This window comes from Panulirus ornatus, chromosome 53 (assembly GCF_036320965.1).
Source record: "Panulirus ornatus isolate Po-2019 chromosome 53, ASM3632096v1, whole genome shotgun sequence".
NCBI classification, from domain to species: Eukaryota; Metazoa; Arthropoda; class Malacostraca; order Decapoda; family Palinuridae; genus Panulirus; species Panulirus ornatus.
The window spans coordinates 7,500,104-7,520,465 of record NC_092276.1 but is presented as its reverse complement, the minus strand read 5'-3'; the positions used below and the strand labels follow the sequence as shown (position 1 = coordinate 7,520,465).

Genomic DNA, 20,362 nt, shown 5'->3' with positions numbered 1-20,362 from the left:
AATTTGTTTATGCCAGGCATATATCATCAAATATCTTTTCTCTATCTGGTGCCTTTTTAACATATTTCCAGGTATTCTATTTGATTTGACAAATCTGTAGCTACCTTCCTGAATTGCTTTCAAGTCTAAGACATTTCTCATACATTCTACTTGTTGCCAGGTATATTTTTTTTATTATATTTTGTCGGTGCCTCCCGCGTCAGCGAGGTAGCGCAAGGAAACAGACGAAAGAATAGCCCAACCCACCCACATACACATGTATATACATACACGTCCACACATGCACATATACATACCTATACATTTCAACGTATACGTATATATACATACAAAGACATATACATATATACACATGTACATAATTCATACTTGCTGCCTTTGTTCATTCCCGTAGCTACCCTGCCACACTTAAAATGATAATGCCCTCCCCCCGCATGTGCGTGAGGAAGCCCTAGGAAAAGACAACAAAGGTCAAATTCGTTCACACTCAGTCTCTAGCTGTCATGTATAATGCACCGAAACCACAGGTCCCTTTCCACATCCAGGCCCAACAGAACTTTCAATGGTTTACCCCAGACACTTCACATGCCATGGTTCAATCTATTGACAGCACATTGACCCCGGTATACCACATCGATCCAATTCACTCTATTCCTTGCACACCTTTCACCCTCCTGCATTGCATGTTCAGGCCCCGATCACTCAAAATCTTTTTCACTCCATCTTTCCACCTCCAATTTGGTCTCCCACTTCTCCTCGTTCCCTCCACCTCTGACACATATATCCTCTTGGTCAATCTTTCCTCATTCATTCTCTCCATGAGGCAAAACCATTTCAAAACATCCCCTTCTTCTCTCTCAATACACTCTTTTTATTACAACACATCTCTTTTACCCTTTCATTACTCACTCGATCAAACTACCTCACACCACATACTGTCCTTAAACATCTCATTTCCAAAACGCCCACACCTCACAACCATATAACATTATTGGAACCATAATTCCTTCAAACATAGCCATTTTTGCTTTCCGAGATAATGTTCTCGACTTCCACACACATTTTTCATCGCTCCCAGAACTTTTGCCCCCTCCCCCCACCCTGTAACTCACTTCTGCTTCCATGGTTCCATTCACTGCAAGACCCACTCCCAGATATCTAAAACACTTTACTTCCTCCAGTTTTTCTCCATTCAAACTTACCTCCCAATTGACTTATCCCTCAACCCTACTTTACCTAATAAACCGGCTCTTATTCACATTTACTCTCAGCTTTCTTCTTTCACACACTTTACCAAAATCAGTCACCAGCTTCTGCAGTTTCTCACCCGAATCATCCACCAGCGCTGTATCATCAGCGAACAACAACTGACTCACTTCCCAAGCTCTCTCATCCACAACAGACTACATACTTGCCCCTCTTTCCAAAACTCTTGCATTCACCTCCCTAACAACGCCATCCATAAACAAATTAAACAATCATGGAGACATCGCACATCCATGCCGCAAACCAATATTCACTGAGAACCAATCACTTTCCTCTCTTCCTACACGTACACATGCCTTGCATCCTCGATAAAAACTTTTCACAGCTTCTAACAACTTGCCTCCCACACCATATATTCTTAATACCTTCCACAGACCAACTCTATCAACACTATCATATGCCTTCTCCAAATCCATAAACGCTTCATACAAATCCATTTGCTTTTCTAATTATTTCTCACATACATTCTTCAAAGCAAACACCTGATCCACACATCCTCTACCACTTCTGAAACTACACTGCTTCTCCCCAATCTGATGCTCTGTACATGCCTTTACCCTCTCAATCAATACCCTCCCATACAATTTCCCAGGAATACTCAACAAACTTATGCCTCTGTAATTTGAGCACTCACTCTTAACCCCTTTGCCTTTGTACAATGGCACTATGCAATCATTCAACCAATCCTCAGGCACCTTACCATGAGTCATATTTTTTTTTTTTTTTTTTTTTTTTGCTTTGTCGCTGTCTCCCGCGTTTGCGAGGTAGCGCAAGGAAACAGACGAAAGAAATGGCCCAACCCACCCCCATACACATGCCTTGATTCAATCCACTGACAGCACGTCAACCCCGGTATACCACATCGCTCCAATTCACTCTATTCTTTGCCCTCCTTTCACCCTCCTGCATGTTCAGGCCCCGATCACACAAAATCTTTTTCACTCCATCTTTCCACCTCCAATTTGGTCTCCCTCTTCTCCTCGTTCCCTCCACCTCCGACACATATATCCTCTTGGTCAATCTTTCCTCACTCATTCTCTCCATGTGACCAAACCATTTCAAAACACACTCTTCTGCTCTCTCAACCACGCTCTTTTAATTTCCACACATCTCTCTTACCCTTACGTTACTTACTCGATCAAACCACCTCACACCACACATTGTCCTCAAACATCTCATTTCCAGCACATCCATCCTCCTGCATACAACTCTATCCATAGTCCATGCCTCACAACCATACAACATTGTTGGTACCACTATTCCTTCAAACATACCCATTTTTGCTTTCCGAGATAATGTTCTCGACTTCCACACATCCTTCAAGGCTCCCAGAATTTTCGCCCCCTCCCCCACCCTATGATCCACTTCCGCTTCCATGGTTCCATCCGCTGCCAGATCCACTCCCAGATATCTAAAACACTTTACTTCCTCCAGTTTTTCTCCATTCAAACTCACCTCCCAATTGAACTGACCCTTAACCCTACTGTACCTAATAACCTTGCTCTTATTCACATTTACTCTTAACTTTCTTCTTTCACACACTTTACCAAACTCAGTCACCAGCTTCTGCAGTTTCTCACATGAATCAGCCACCAGCGCTGTATCATCAGCGAACAACAACTGACACTTCCCAAGCTCTCTCATCCCCAACAGACTTCATACTTGCCCCTCTTTCCAAAACTCTTGCATTCACCTCCCTAACAACCCCATCCATAAACAAATTAAACAACCATGGAGACATCACACACCCCTGCCGCAAACCTACATTCACTGAGAACCAATCACTTTCCTCTCTTCCTACCAACCAGTCAACAAGACAGTCACCCTCTTTTTTCATATATTCCCCTGCAATACCATCCAAACCCGCTGCCTTGCCGGCTTTCATCTTCTGCGAAGCTTTTACTACCTCTTCTCTGTTTACCAAATCATTCTCCTTAACCCTCTCACTTTGCATAACACCTCAACCAAAACACCCTATATCTGCCACTTTATCATCAAACACATTCAACAAACCTTCAAAATACTCACTCCATATTCTCACATCACCACTACTTGTTATCACCTCCCCATTAGCCCCCTTCACTGATGTTCCCATTTGTTCCTTTGTCCTATGCACTTTATTTACCTCCTTCCAAAACATCTTTTTATTTTCCCTAAAATTTAATGATACTCTCTCACCCTAACTCTCAATTGCCCTCTTTTTCACCTCTTCCACCTTTCTCTTGACCTCCTGCCTCTTTCTTTTATACACCTCCCACTCATTCGCATTATTTCCCTGCAAAAAATCGTCCAAATGCCTCTCTCTTCTCTTTCGCTAATAATCTTACTTCTTCATCCCACTACTCACTAGCCTTTCTAATCTGCCCACCTCCCACGCTTCTCATGCCACAAGCATCTTTTGTACAAGCCATCACTACTTCCCTAAATACATCCCATTCTTCCCCCACTCCCCTTACGTCCTTTGCTCTCACCTTTTTCCATTCTGCACTCAATCTCTCCTGGTACTTCCTCACACATATATCATCATATATCTGAGAGGTGCAACGGGAGGGATGTCTGATCATTATCTTGTGGAGGCGAAGGTGAAGATTTGTAGAGGTTTTCAGAAAAGAAGAGAGAATGTTGGGGTGAAGAGGGTGGTGAAAGTAAGTGAGCCTGGGAAGGAGACTTGTGTGAGAATGTACCAGGAGAGACTGAGTACAGGATGGAAAAAGGTGAGAACAATGGAGGTAAGAGGAATGGGGGAGGAATGGGATGTATTTAGGGAAGCAGTGATGGCTTGCGCAAAAGATGCTTATGGCATGAGAAGCATGGGAGGTGGGCAGATTAGAAAGGGTAGTGAGTGGTGGGATGAAGAAGTAAGATTATTAGAGAAAGAGAAGAGAGAGGCATTTGGACGATTTTTGCAGGGAAATAATGCAAATGAGTGGGAGATGTATAAAAGAAAGAGGCAGGAGGTCAAGAGAAAGGTGCAGGTGGTGAAAAAGAGGGCAAATGAGAGTTGGGGTGAGAGAGAGTATCATTAAATTTTAGGGAGAATAAAAATATGTTTTGGAAGGAGGTAAATAAAGTGCGTAAGACAAGGGAACAAATGGGAACCTCAGTGAAGGGGGATAAAGGGAGGTGATAAGTAGTGGTGATGTGAGAAGGAGGTGCAGTGAGTATTTTGAAGTTTTGTTGAATGTGTTTGATGATATAGTGGCAGATATAGGGTGTTTTGGATGAGGAGGTGTGCAAAGTGAGAGGGTGAGGAAAAATGATTGGGCAAACAGAGAAGAGGTAGTAAAAGTTTTGCGGAAGATGAAAGCCGGGAAGGCAGTGGGTTTGGATGGTATTGCAGTGGAATTTATGAAAAAAGGGGGTGACTGTGTTGTTGACTGGTTGGCAAGGTTATTTAGGTTATTTAATGCATGTATGATTCATGGGGAGGTGCCTGAGGATTGGCGGAATGCTTGCATAGTGCCATTGTACAAAGGCAAAGGGGACGAAGGTGAGTGCTCAAATTACTGAGGTATAAGTTTGTTGAGTATTCCTGGTAAATTATATGGGAGGGTATTGATTGAGAGGGTGAAGGCATGTACAGAGCATGAGGTTGAGGAGAAGCAGTGTGGTTTCAGAGGTGGTAGAGGATGTGTGGATCAGGAGTTTGCTTTGAAGAATGTATGTGAGAAATACTTAGAAAAGCAAATGGATTTGTATGTAGCATTTATGGATCTAGAGAAGGCATATGATAGAGTTGATAGAGATGCTCTGTGGATGGTATTAAGAATATATGGTGTGGGAGGTAAGTTGTTAAAAGGAGTGAAAAGTTTTTATCGAGGATGTAAGGCATGTGTACGTGTAGGAAGAGAGGAAAGTGATTGGTTCTCAGTGAATGTAGGTTTGTGGCAGGGGTGTGTGATGTCTCCATGGTTGTTTGTTTATGGATGGGGTTGTTAGGGAGGTGAATGCAAGAGTTTTGGAAAGAGGGGCAAGTATGCAGTCTGTTGGGGATGAGAGAGCTTGGGAAGTGAGTCTGTTGTTGTTCGCTGATGATACAGCGCTGGTGGCTGATTCATGTGAGAAGCTGCAGAAGCTGGTGACTGTGTTTGGTAAAGTGTGTGAAAGAAGAAAGTTGAGAGTAAATGTGAATAAGAGCAAGGTTATTAGGTACAGTAGCATAGAGGGTCAAGTCAATTGGGAGGTAAGTTTGAATGGAGAAAAACTGGAGGAAGTGAAGTGTTTTAGATATCTGGGAGTGGACTTGGCAGCGGATGGAACCATGGAAGCGGAAGTGAATCAAAGGGTGGGGGAGGGGGTGAAAATTCTGGGAGCCTTGAAGAATGTGTGGAAGTCGAGAACATTATCTCGAAAAGCAAAAATGGGTATGTTTGAAGGAATAGTGGTTCCAACAATGTTGTATGGCTGCGAAGCATGGGCTATGGATAGAGTTGTGCGCAGGAGGGTGGATGTGCTGGAAATGAGATGTTTGAGGACAGTTTGTGGTGTGAGGTGGTTTGATCGATTAAGTAACGTAAGGGTAAGAGAGATGTGTGGAAATAAAAAGAGCGTGGTTGAGAGAGCAGAAGAGGGTGTTTTGAAATGGTTTGGGCACATGGAGAGAATGAGTGAGGTAAGATTGACCAAGAGGATATATGTGTCAGAGGTGGAGGGAACGAGAAGTGGGAGACCAAATTGGAGGTGGAAAGATGGAGTGAAAAAGATTTTGAGGGATCGGGGCCTGAACATGCAGGAGGGTGAAAGGTGTGCAAGGAATGGAGTAAATTGGAATGATGTGGTATACTGAGGTTGACGTGCTGTCAATGGATTGAACCAGGGCATGTGAAGCGTCTGGGGTAAACCATAGAAAGTTCTGTGGGGCCTGGATGTGGAAAGGGAGCTGTGGTTTCGGTGAATCATTACATGACAGCTAGAGACTGAGTGTGAACGAATGGAACCTTTGATGTCTTTTCCAGCGCTACTTCGCACACATGAGGGGGAGGGGGTTGTTATTCCATGTGTGGCGAGGTGGCAATGGGAATAAATAAAAGCAGACAGTATGAATTATGTACATGTGTATATATGTATATGTCTGTGTGCATATATATGTGTACATTGAGATGTATAGGTATGTATGTGTGCATGCATGGGCGTGTATGTATATACATGTGTATGTGGGTGGGTTGGGCCAATCTTTCGTCTGTTTCCTTGCGCTACCTCGCTAACGCGGAAGACGGCGACAAAGCAAAAAAATAAAAAATAAATAAATATTATGTATTTATTTGCTTTGTCGCTGTCTCCTTTGTTTGCGAGGTAGCGCAAGGAAACAGACGAAAGAAATGGCCAAACCCACCCCCATACACAAGTATATACACACACGTCCACACACGCAAATATACATACCTATATATCTCAATGTACACATATATATACACACACAGACACATACATATATACCCATGCACACAATTTACACTGTCTGCCTTTATTCATTCCCATCGCCTCCTCGCCACATATGGAATACCATCCCCCTCCCCCCTCATGTGTGCGGGGTAGCGCTAGGAAAAGACAACAAAGGCCTCATTCATTCACACTCAGACTCTAGGTGTCATGCTATAATGCCCGAAACCACAGCTCCCTTTCCACATCCAGACCCCACACAGCTTTCCATGGTTTACCCCAGACGCTTCACATGCCCTGATTCAATCCACTGACAGCACGTCAACCCCAGTATACCACATCGATCCAATTCACTCTATTCCTTGCCCGCCTTTCACCCTCCTGCATGTTCAGGCCCCGATCACTCAAAATCTTTTTCACTCCATCTTTCCACCTCCAATTTGGTCTCCCACTTCTCCTCGTTCTCTCCACCTCCGACACATATATCCTCTTGGTCAATATTTCCTCACTTATTCTCTCCATGTGCCCAAACCATTTCAAAACACCCTCTTCTGCTCTCTCAACCACGCTCTTTCTATTTCCACACATCTCTCTTACCCTTACGTTACTTACTCGATCAAACCACCTCACACCACAAACTGTCCTCAAACATCTCATTTCCAGCACATCCACCCTCCTGCGCACAACTCTATCCATAGCCCACGCCTCGGAACCATACAACATTGTTGGAACCACTATTCCTTCAAACATACCCATTTTTGCTTTCCGAGATAATGTTCTCGACTTCCACACATTCTTCAAGGCTCCCAGGATTTTCACCCCCACCCTATGATTCACTTCCGCTTCCATGGTTCCATCCGCTGCCAGATCCACTCCCAGATATCTAAAACACTTTACTTCCTCCAGTTTTTCTCCATTCAAACTTACCTCCCAATTGACTTGACCCTCAACCCTACTGTACCTAATAACCTTGCTCTTATTCACATTTACTCTCAACTTTCTTCTTTCACACACTTTACCATACTCAGTCACCAGCTTCTGCAGTTTCTCACATGAATCAACCACCAGCGCTGTATCATCAACGAACAACAACTGACTCACTTCCCAAGCTCTCTCATCCACAACAGACTTCATTCTTGCCCCTCTTTCCAAAACTCTTGCATTCACCTCCCTAACAACCCCATCCATAAACAAATTAAACAACCATGGAGACATAACACACCCCTGCCACAAACCTACATTCACTGAGAACCAATCACTTTCCTCTCTTCCTACACGTACACATGCCTTACATCCTCGATAAAAACTTTTCACTGCTTCTAACAACTTGCCTCCCACACCATATATTCTTAATACCTTCCACAGAGCATCTCTATCAACTCTATCATATGCCTTCTCCAGATCCATAAATGCTACATACAAATCCATATGCTTTTCTAAGTATTTCTCACATATATTCTTCAAAGCAAACACCTGATCCACACATCCTCTACCACTTCTGAAACCACACTGCTCTTCCCCAATCTGATGCTCTGTACATGCCTTCACCCTCTCAATCAATACCCTCCCATATAATTTACCAGGAATACTCAACAAACTTATACCTCTGTAATTTGAGCACTCACTCTTATCCCCTTTGCCTTTGTACAATGGCACTATGCACGCATTCCGCCAATCCTCAGGCACCTCACCATGAGTCATACATACATTAAATAACCTTACCAACCAGTCACCCCCTTTTTTAATAAATTCCACTGCAATACCATCCAAACCTGCTGCCTTGCTGGCTTTCATCTTCCGCAAAGCTTTTACTACCTCTTCTCTGTTTACCAAATCATTTTCCCCAACCCTCTCACTTTGCACACCACCTCTACCAAGACACCTATATCTGCCACTATATCATCAAACACATTCAACAAACTTCAAAATACTCACTCCATCTCCTTCTCACATCACCACTACTTGTTATCACCTCCCCATTTGCACCCTTCACTGAAGTTCCCATTTGCTCCCTTGTCTTACGCACTTTATTTACCTCCTTCCAGAACATTTTTTTATTCTCCCTAAAATATAATGATACTCTCTCACCGCAACTCTCATTTGCCCTCTTTTTCACCTCTTGCACCTTTCTCTTGACCTCCTGTCTCTTTCTTTTATACATCTCCCACTCAATTGCATTTTTTCCCTGCAAAAATCGTCCAAATGCCTCTCTCTTCTCTTTCACTAATAATCTTACTTCTTCATCCCACCACTCACTACCCTTTCTAATCAACCCACCTCCCACGCTTCTCATGCCACAAGCATCTTTTGTGCAATCCATCACCGATTCCCTAAATACATCCCATTCCTCCCCCACTCCCCTTACTTCCATTGTTCTCACCTTTTTCCATTCTGTACTCAGTCTCTCCTGGTACTTCCTCACACAAGTCTCCTTCCCAAGCTCACTTACTCTCACCACCCTCTTCACCCCAACATTCACTCTTCTTTTCTGAATACCCATACAAATCTTCACCTTAGCCTCCACAAGATAATGATCAGACATCCCTCCAGTTGCATCTCTCAGCACATTAACATCCAAAAGTCTCTCTTTCGCGTGCCTGTCAATCAACATGTAACCCAATAACGCTCTTGGCCATCTCTCCTACTTACATATGTATACTTATGTATATCTCGCTTTTTAAACCAGGTATTCCCAATCACCAGTCCTTTTTCAGCACATAAATCTATAAGCTCTTCACCATTTCCATTTACAACACTGAACACCCCATGTATACCAATCATTCCCTCAACTGCCACATTACTCACCTTTGCATTCAAATCACCCATCACTATAACCCGGTCTCGAGCATCAAAACCACTAACACACTCATTCAGCTGCTCCCAAAACACTTGCCTCTCATGATCTTTCTTCTCATGCCCAGGTGCATATGCACCAATAATCACCCATCTCTCTTCATCAACTTTCAGTTTTACCCACATTAATCGAGAATTTACTTTCTTACATTCTATCACATACTCCCACAACTCCTGTTTCAGGAGTGCTGCTACTCCTTCCCTTGCTCTTGTCCTCTCACTAACTCCTGACTTTACTCCCAAGACATTCCCAAACCACTCTTCCCCTTTACCCTTGAGCTTCATTTCACTCAGAGCCAAAACATCCAGGTTCCTTTCCTCAAACATACTACCTATCTCTCCTTTTTTCACATCTTGGTTACATTTACACACATTTAGACAACCCAATCTGAGTCTACGAGGAGGATGAGCACTCCCCGCGTGACTCCTTCTGTTTCCCATTTTTAGAAAGTTAAAATACAAGGAGGGGAGGATTTCTGGCCCCCCGCTCCCGTCCCCTCTAGTCGGGAGTGGGGGAGGAATGGGATGTATTTAGGGAATCAGTGATGGAGTGCACAAAAGATGCTTGTGGCATGAGAAGCGTGGGAGGTGGGTTGAGTAGAAAGGGTAGTGAGTGGTGGGATGAAGAAGTAAGAGTATTAGTGAAAGAGAAGAGAGAGGCATTTGGACGATTTTTGCAGGGAAAAAATGCAATTGAGTGGGAGATGTATAAAAGAAAGAGACAGGAGGTCAAGAGAAAGGTGCAAGAGGTGAAAAAGAGGGTAAATGAGAGTTGGGGTGAGAGAGTATCATTAAATTTTAGGGAGAATAAAAAGATGTTCTGGAAGGAGGTAAATAAAGTGCGTAAGACAAGGGAGCAAATGGGAACTTCAGTGAATGGCGAAAATGGGGAGGTGATAACAAATAGTGGTGATGTGGGAAGGAGATGGAGTGAGTATTTTGAAGGTTTGGTGAATGTGTTTGATGACAGTGTGGCAGATATAGAGTGTTTTGGTCGAGGTGGTGTGCAAAGTGAGAGGGTTTGGGAAAATGATTTGGTAAACAGAGAAGAGGTAGTAAAAGCTTTGCGGAAGATGAAAGCCAGCAAGGCAGCAGGTTTGGATGGTATTGCAGTGGAATTTATCAAAAAAGGGGGTGACTGTATTGTTGACTGGTTGGTAAGGTAATTTAATGTATGTATGACTCATGGTGAGGTGACTGAGGATTGGCGGAATGCGTGCATAGTGCCATTGTACAAAGGCAAAGGGGATAAGAGTGAGTGCTCAAATTACAGAGGTATAAGTTTGTTGAGTATTCCTGGTAAATAATATGAAAGGGTATTGATTGAGAGGGTGAAGGCATGTACAGAGCATCAGATTGGGGAAGAGCAGTGTGGTTTCAGAAGTGGTGGAGGATGTGTGGATCAGGTGTTTGCTTTGAAAAATGTATGTGAGAAATACTTAGAAAAGCAAATGGATTTGTATGTAGCATTTATGGATCTGGAGAAGGCATATGATAGAGTTGATAGAGATGCTCTGTAGAAGGTATTAAGAATATATGGTGTTGGAGGCAAGTTTTTAGAAGCAGTGAAAAGTTTTTATCGAGGATGTAAGGCATGTGTACGTGTAGGAAGAGAGGAAAGTGATTGGTTCTCAGTGAATGTAGGTTTGTGGCAGGGGTGTGTGATGTCTCCATGGTTGTTTAATTTGTTTATGGATGGGGTTGTTAGGGAGGTGAATGCAAGAGTTTTGGAAAGAGGGCAAGTATGAAGTCTGTTGTGAATGAGAGAGCTTGGGAAGTGAGTTAGTTGTTGTTAGCTGATGTTACAATGCTGGTGGCTGATTCATGTGAGAAATTGCAAAAGCTGGTGACTGAGTTTGGTAAAGTGTGTGAAAGAAAGTTAAGAGTAAATGTGAATAAGAGCAAGGTTATTAGGTACAGTAGGGTTGAGGGTCAAGTCAATTGGGAGGTAAGTTTGAATGGAGAGAAACTGGAGGAAGTAAAGTGTTTTAGATATCTGGGAGTGGATCTGGCAGCGGATGGTACCATGGAAGCGGAAGTGAATCATAGGGTGGGGGAGGGGTCGAAAATCCTGGGAGCCTTGAAGAATGTGTGGAAGTCGAGAACATTATCTCGGAAAGCAAAAATGGGCATGTTTGAAGGAATAGTGCTTCCAACAATGTTGTATGGTTGCGAGGCGTGGGCTATGGATAGAGTTGTGCGCACGAGGGTGGATGTGTTGGAAATGAGATGTTTGAGGACAATGTGTGGTGTGAGGTGGTTTGATCGAGTGAGTAATGCAAGGGTATGAGAGATGTGTGGAAATAAAAAGAGCGTGGTTGAGAGAGCAGAAGAGGGTGTTTTGAAATGGTTTGGGCACATGGAGAGAATGAGTGAGGAAAGATTGACCAAGAGGATATATGTGTCGGAGGTGGAGGGAATGAGGAGAAGTGGGAGACCAAATTGGAGGTGGAAAGATGGAGTGAAAAAGATTTTAAGTGATCGGGGCCTGAACATGCAGGAGGGTGAAAGGCGGGCAAGGAATAGAGTGAATTGGATCGATGTGGTATACCGGGGTTGACGTGCTGTCAGTGGATTCAATCGGGGCATGTGAAGCGTCTGGGGTAAACCATGGAAAGTTCTGTGGGGCCTGGATGTGGAAAAGGAGCTGTGGTTTCAGTGCATTATTACATGACAGCTAGAGACTGAGTGTGAACGAATGGGGCCTTCGTTGTCTTTTCCTAGCGCTACCTTGCACAGATGAGGGGGGAGGGGGTTGTTATTTCATGTGTGGCGGGCTGGCGATGGGAATGAATAAAGGCAGACAGTATGAATTATGTACATGTGTATATATGTATATGTCTACGTTGGGATGTATAGGTATGTATATTTTCATGTGTAGACGTGTATGTGGGTGGGTTGGGCCATTCTTTTGTCTGTTTCCTTGCGCTACCTCGCTAATGCGGGAGACAGCAACAAAGCAACTAAAGCGGGTAAGAGCGGAGAGCTGGAAACCTTCCACTCCTTGTATTCAACTTTCTAAAAGGGGAAAAATAAGAAGGAGAGAAGCAGGGAGTGGCTATCCTCCTTGATTGGGGTGTCTGAATGTGTGTGAAAGTAACCAAGATGAGAAGCAAGGAGAGATAGGTAGTATGTTTGAGGAAAGAAACCTAGATGTTCAAGCTCTGATTAAAATAAAGCTCAAGGATAAAGGGGAAGAGTGGTTTGGGAAAGTCTTGGGGGTAAAATAAGCGGTTGGTGAGAGGACAAGAGATAAGGAAGGAGAAGCACTACACCTGAAGTGGGAGTATGTGATAGAGTTTAAGAAAGTAAATTCTAGATTGATGTGGGTAAAACTGAAAGTGGATGGAGAAAGATCAGTGATTACTGGTGCTTATCCACCTGGCCATAAGAAGGATCATGGGAGGCAAGTGTTTTGGGAGCAGATGAGTGAGTGTGTTAGCAGCTTTGATGCACAAGACCAGGTCCAAGTGATGGGTGACTTAAATGCAAAGGAGAGTAATATGACAGTTGAGTTTATAATTGGTGTACATGGGGTATTCAATGTTGTAAATGGAAATAGTGAGGAGCTTGTGGATTTGTGTGCTGAAAAGGGAATGGTGATTGGGAATACCTAATTCAAAAAGAGAGATATACATAAGTATACGTATGTGAGTAGGAGAGATGGTCAAACGGGATTATTAGACTATGTGTAAACTGATAGGCATGCAAGAGAGAGACTTTTGGATGTTAATGTGTTGAAAGGGACAGCTGGAGGGATGTCTGATCATTATCTTGTGAAGGCGAAGGTGAAGATTTGTGAAGGTTTTCAAAAAAGAAGAGAGAATTTTGGGGAGAAGAGAGTGGTGAGAGTAAGTGAGCTTGGAAAGGAGACTTGTGTGAGGAAGCACCAGGAGACGGAGTGTAGAACGGGAAAAGGTGAGGCCAAATGACGTGAGGGGAGTGGGTGAGAATGGGATGCAATTAGGGAAGCAACACGTGTTGTCTTGCACAAAAGATGCACGTCGCATGAGAAAGGTGGGAGGTGGGCAAATTAGAAAGGGGAGTAAGTGGTGAGATGAAGACATAAAGTTGTTAGTGAAAGAGAAAAGAGAGGTATTTCAATAATACTTGCAAGGAAGGAGTGCAAATGAATGAGAGAAGTATAAAAGAAACTAGCAGGAGGTCAAAAGAAAGTTGCAAGAGTTGAAAAAGATGGCAAATGAGAGTTGGGGTGAGAGAGTATCATTAAACTTTAGGGAGAATACAGAGATATTTTGGAAGGAGGTAAATGTGCGTAAGACGAGAACAAATGGGAACATCAGTGAAGGGGGCAAGTGGTGAAGATTTGTACAGGTTTTCAGAAAAGATGAGAGAATGTTGGGGAGAAGAGAGTGGTGAGAGTAAGCGAGCTTAGAAAGGAGACTTGTGCGAGGAAGTACTAAGAGAGACTGACTGTAGAATGGAAAAAGGTGAGAGCAAATGATGTGAGGGGTGTGGGGGAGGAATGGGATGTATTTAGGGAAACGGTGATGGCTTGCACAAAAGATGCATGTGGAATGAGAAAGGTGGTGGTAGGCAGATTAGAAAGAGTAGGGAGTGGTGAGATGAAGTAAGGTTGTTGGTGAAAGAGAAGAGAGAGGTGTTTGGACAATTTTTACAGGGTGGTAATGCAAATGACTGGGAGATGTATAAGGGAAGTGGCAGGAGGTCAAGAGATAGGTGCAAGAGGTGATAAAGGGGGAAAAGGAGAAATGGGTGAGAGATTATCATTATATTTTAGGGTGAATAAAAAGATGTTTTGGAAGGAGGTAAATAAGTTGTGTAAGACAAGAGAACAAATGGGAACATCGGAGAAGGGGCAAATGGGGAGGTAATAAGAAGTAGTGATGAAGTGAGTATTTTGAAGGTTTCTCAATGTGCTTGATGATAGAGTGGCAGATACAGGGTGTTTTAGTTGAGGTGTTGTGTGAAGTGAGAGGGTCAGGGAGAATGGTTTGGTGAACAGAGAAGATGCAGGGAAAGCTTTGCGGAAGATAAAACCCAGCAAGGCAGCGGGTTTGGATGGTACTGCGGTGGAATTTATCAAAAAGGGGGTGACTCTATTGTTGATTGGCTGGTAGGGATATTCAATGTATATATGGATCATGGTGAAGTGCCAGAGGACCGGAGGAATGCATGCAAAGTGCCATTGCACAAAGGCAAAGGGGATAAAGGTGAGTGTTCAAATTACAGAGGCATAAGTTTGTTTATGTATTACTGGATAACTATGTGGGAAGGAATTGATTGAGAGAAAGGCATGTACAAAGCATCAGACTGGGGTAGAGCAATGTGGTTTCAGAAGCTGTAGAGCATGTGTCGATCAGGTGTTTGCTTTGAAGAATGTATATAAGAAATACTTAGAAAAACAAATGGATTTGTATGTAGCATTTATGGATCTAGAGATGGCATATGGTAGGGTGGATAGAGATGCTTTGTGGAAGGTTTTAAGAGTATACAGTGTGGAAGGTAAGTTGTTAGAAGCAGTGAAAAGTTTTTACCAAGGATGTGGGGCATGTGTACGAGTATAAAGAAAGGAAAATGATTGGTTTTCAGTGAATGTTAGTTTGCGGCATGGGTGCATGATGTCTCCATGGTTAATTTGTTTATGGATGAGGTGGTTAGGGAGGTGAATGCAAGAGTCTTGGAAAGAGAGAGGCAAGTATGCAATCTGTTCTGGATGAGAGGGCTTGGGAAATGAGTAAATTGTTGTTCGCTGATGATACAGCGCTGGTGGTTGATTCAGGTGAGAAACTGCAGAAGCTGGTGACTGAGTTTGGTAAAGTGTGTGAAAGAAGAAAGTTGAGAGTAAATGGTAATTAGGTTCAGCAGGGTTGAGGGACAAGTTCATTGGGAGGTAAATTTGAATGGAGAAAAACTGGAGGAAGTGAAGTGTTTTAGATATCTGGGAGTGGATTTAGCAGCAGATGGAACTATGGAAGCAGAAGTGTCACAGGGTGGGGGAGGGGGTGAAAGTTCTGGGAGAGTTGAAGAATGTGTGGAGGGCGAGAATGTTATCTCGTAGAGCAAAATTGGGTATGTTTGAAGGAATAGTGGTTCCAACAATGTTATATGGTTGTGGGGCATGGGCTATATATAGGGTGTGTGGAGGAGGGTGGATGTGTTGGAAATGAAAAGTTTGAGGATAAGACGTGAGGTGGTTTGATCGAGTAAGTAATGAAAGGGTAAGAGAGATATGTGGTAATAAAAAGAGCATGGTTGAGAGAGCAGAAGAGGGTGTGTTAAAATGGTTTGGACACATGAAGAGAATCAGAGGAAAGATTGACAAAGAGGATATATGTGTCTCAGGTAGATGGAACAAGGAGAAGTGGGAGACCAAATTGGAGGTGGAAGGATGGAGTGAGAAAGATTTTGAGTGATTGGGGCCTGAACATGCAGGAGGGTGAAAGGTGTGCAAGGAATAGAGTGAACGGGAATGATATAGCATACCGGGGTCGATGTGCTGTCAATGGATTGAACCATGGCATGTGAAGCATTTGGGGTAAACCATGGAAAGATTTGTGAGGCCTGGATGTGGAAAGGGAGCTGTGGTTTCGGTGCATTACACATGACAGCTAGAGACTTGAGTGTGAATGAATGTGGCCATTTTTTTCTGTTCCTAGGGTGTGTGTGTGTGTGTGTGCTATTTCTTGTCTGACTGGGTAGCGATTGGAATGGATGAAGGTAGCAAGTATGAATATCTTCATGTGTATATATGTATATGTTTGTGTATGTATATGTATGCATACACTGAAATGTATATGAGTGTATATGTGCGTGTGTAAGCATTCATGTATGTACGTGTGTATTTGGGTTGGTTGTGCCATTCATCGTCTGTTTCCTTGCGCTATCTTGCTAACGCGGGTGACAGCAATTAAGTGTAAAAAATAAACAAGTAATAATACTAATAATATATATGGATGGAGTAATATGAGAGATGAAAGCAAAACTAGGGAAACAGTGTGCAGAGATGGATTGTTGCAGTGAAATGGTAGCTAGTGGCAAGCCTGTTTGCAGATGATACTGTATTTTTTGCATGAAGTGAAGAGGAGTTGTAGAAGTGTGTAAGTGTGTTCTATGATGTGGAGGAGACTGAGTGGTAAAGCAAAAAAAATAATGGTGTTTGAAAGGAAATGGAGAGAAAGTATAGGTTTTGTAAAACCTTATAGAATGAAAGGAGAAAGTGTACTTAACTGTGTTGAGGATATTTGAAGGGGGGAAGGGGGACTGAAAGAAAAGTGAGGGAATTTAAATACCTGGGATCTGTCTCAGGTAAGGAGACATAAGGGAGATACCTGTACAGGGTAGAGGAGTCATTGGGTCCCTTAATAGAATAATGAAGGGTAAAGGTGTAAGTATGGAAGTGAAGAGAGGATCAAGGGACAACCTATGTAGACAAAACATGGACGTGGAATGAGGCACAGAGATCGAGAATCCAGGTGTGGAAATGCTCTACTTGATAGAAGCATGTGGTATGACTAGATGGAATGAAGAGAGAAATGAAAGGGTGTATGAAAGATGTGGTATGGCAAGGAATGCAAAGAGAATAAATTGTGCAGTGGTAGAATGGGTGAAACATAATACTTTGTGGTGGTTTGGGCATGTGGAAAGTATGCAAGACTGGGAGCTTACAGGGAGTGTATTATAGTACAATCAAAGGGGTTGGTGTGAGTGGAAGACTACCTGTGGGTAAATAGGATGGAGGGTTACTAGAGGGAGAGAAACTGAGGAAGAATGTGTGGAATGCTGTATGCAAGGGAGACATGTAAGGAAACAGATAAGTGGAGACTCTTTTGCTGTGGCCACCCCTTGATGGGAGTTCCTGGAAGGAACAGGCATATGAGACATAGATGATAGACAACAAGGTTATTCGATTTAGCAGTGCAAAGACACATGTTAGTTGAGTTGTGAGTTTAAATGGAGAAAACTTGGAGGAAGTAAAATGTTTCAGATACCTGGGAGAGGACATGGCAGTGAAAGTGAAAGTTGAAGTGAATCACATGCAGGTGAGGGGGTGAAGTTCTGGGAGCACTAAACAGTCAATTAATGGGATGGCATAACTAGGTTTATATGAGGCATAGTAGTGCCAGCAGTGCTGAATGTATGCAAGGTATGGGTTATAAATAACAGTACATGGAAGAGAGTGAATGTGCTGGAAATGAGATATTGGATGACAATGTGATGTGAGGAGGGTAGATAAAGTAAGTAATGACACGGTAAGAGAGAAGTGTGGTAATAATCATGGATGAATAAGGAAGGATGAGAGAGCTGGGGAGTGTGTGCTGAAATAGTCTGGACATATGGAGTGATAAGAGGTTGACAAAGAGGATATGTTTAGGAAGTAGGGGGATGAGGAGAATGGGGAGATCAATCATGAGATGGAAGGATGAAGTAAATAAGATTTTGAGTACGAGGAGAATGGGGAGATCAATTATGAGATGGAAGGATGAAGTAAATAAGATTTTATGCACCAGGGCTGAACATGCAAGAGGGTAAAAAGCATGCATGAAAAAGTGTGATGTGGAACAATGTGGTATACAGGGAATGACATGACATGCTGTCAATGGACTGAACCAGGCCATATGAAGCAGCTGGGGGAAGCTATGGAAAGGTACGTGGGGCATGGTTATGGATAGGGGACCATGATTTTGGTGCATTATACGACTACTAGAAAATGAACATGAGTGATACAGGCCCTTTATCTGTTTCTGGCTCTAATTCAATAATGCAGGAAATGTCGAGCAAGTATGAAAGAAAAATACAGAAAAAGAATACTGATACATGGGATAGAAAAACCAGTCAGGTAGAAAGTCTTGCGAGTGTGCGTTCCAGGAGGCTCCTGCATGGCTCATTGGCTAGGAGTAAGCAAACTGATAACATTAACTCTTTGGCAGTCTCTGACAGGCCAAAAGTGGGCCAGAAATGAGCAAGCTAATGCTTCCATTATTAGGTGGATGGAGAAGGGTGGGGAAAGCCAGTATTTCACCAGAAACACTGACAGTTAGGTCCTTATACTGTCATTCCTGTAGAATATCCTACAAAAGCTTTCATGCTTGTAAGACAGAGTAAAGAAAAAACAAAAATTTCCCTAATTCATCCTGTATTATTCTAATACATGAGATATTCAGATACTGACATTTTCTATGTGACTGTAACCTTAACCCTACAACAACACATTTCTATTTAAGAGAAATAACCACTGCACCTTTTAACTAATAATGCTAATCTATCAATTTATCTGTACAATGCCTTCCATTTTAGCAACTTTACACGTGATGACATTTCTTCCCTCTTTCTTCTACAGTAGAATATCCACTTCATCTATCCCTTAGATTTAAAAGAAAAAAAAAATTGAAGGACTACCTTGCTATATGGTGTGATGATTGTCACTAAATTAATTGTTAACTAACTCTTGCATACACACCTATTTGGACAAAGAAGGGAATTGCCTTGGATGTCTGAAGCTTAAGACTGAGGTTCTGGACATTCTTCCACTTCCCTGGAACACAATTTGCAAGTCTCTGAACAGCTGCTAATATATTCTCAGCAATTTCTTCATCTGTGAAACTTAGACGACCAACCTGAGAAAAGAAAGATTTTATCTGCTTTTCTTTTTCACTGAAAAGTAAATCTTATAAAGTAAATCAACTGCAGTTGATTTCAAATAAAATCTGACTTGCTATATGAAGGTCAATAATAGGCATTTTGACACCCAATATATAACAATTATCTGATTTATATAATTTACAGATCATTGTATCTATTCATCATCATTACATCTATTTCCAATTTTACATGGGATGGATTAGGTACATGCAGCCTCTGAACTTACTAATACACAGTATCAACATTGCCCCATGTTAAAGTAAAACATGAACTACCACATTTGTAAAACTGCCTCTCACTTTTTCACTTTCTACACCAAGCTCACTCATTTTTACCTTCACACACTCTCCTTATACAAAATGCTTTCATTGCATTTAATGCCTGATCATCTATCATTTTCAACTGAAATGACTATAACTTAACCCCTTTCCTTAACTATGATACAGAAGTCATTTCATTTATGCAGTTTTGAAATACACACAGATAGGACAATCAGCATACAAAACATTATGCCTGAAATGCTAACATTTATTTTCTATATTCATCATGCTTAATCACCGTCTCCCACGTCAGCGAGGTAGCACAAGGAAACAGACGAGGAATGGCCCAACTCGCCCATATACATGTATATACATAACGCCCACACACGCACATATACATACATATACATTTCAATGTATACATACATATACATACAGACATATACATATATACACATACATATTCATACTTGCTGCCTTTATCCATTCCTATCGCCACCCCTCCACACATGAAATAGTATCCCCTCCTCCAGCGAGGTAGCACCAGGAACAGACAAAAAGGCCACATGCATTCACATTCAGTCTCTAACTGTATTGTGTAATGCACCAAAACCACAGCTCCCTATCCACATCCAAGCCCCACAGACCTTTCCATGGTTTACCCCAGATGCTTTACATGCCCTGGTTCAATCCACTGACAGCACGTCGACGCCAGTATACCACATTGTTCCAATTCACTCTATTCCTTGCAAGCCTTTCACCCTCCTGTATCTTCAGGCTCCGATCGCTCAAAAATCTTTTTCACTACATCCTTCCAACTCCAATTTGGTATCCCACTTCTCATTGTTCCCTCCACCTCTGACACATATATCCTCTTCGTCAATATTTCCTCACTCATTCTCTCCATGTGTTCAAACCATTTCAATACACCCTTTTCTCCTCTCTCAACCACACTCTTTCTATTACCACAATCTCTCTTA

General features: G+C 42.5%; 1 protein-coding gene across 1 annotated transcript in view; it reads right to left on the bottom strand.

Moving 5' to 3' along the window:
• Positions 1–20,362, bottom strand: part of LOC139765211 (uncharacterized) — a 180,538-nt gene that overhangs the window by 49,806 nt on the left and 110,370 nt on the right. Inside the window, exon 6 of the mRNA XM_071692511.1 lies at positions 18,941–19,097. Within this exon, the coding sequence (XP_071548612.1) occupies positions 18,941–19,097 (157 nt within the window). The remainder of the gene's footprint in view (positions 1–18,940; positions 19,098–20,362) is intronic.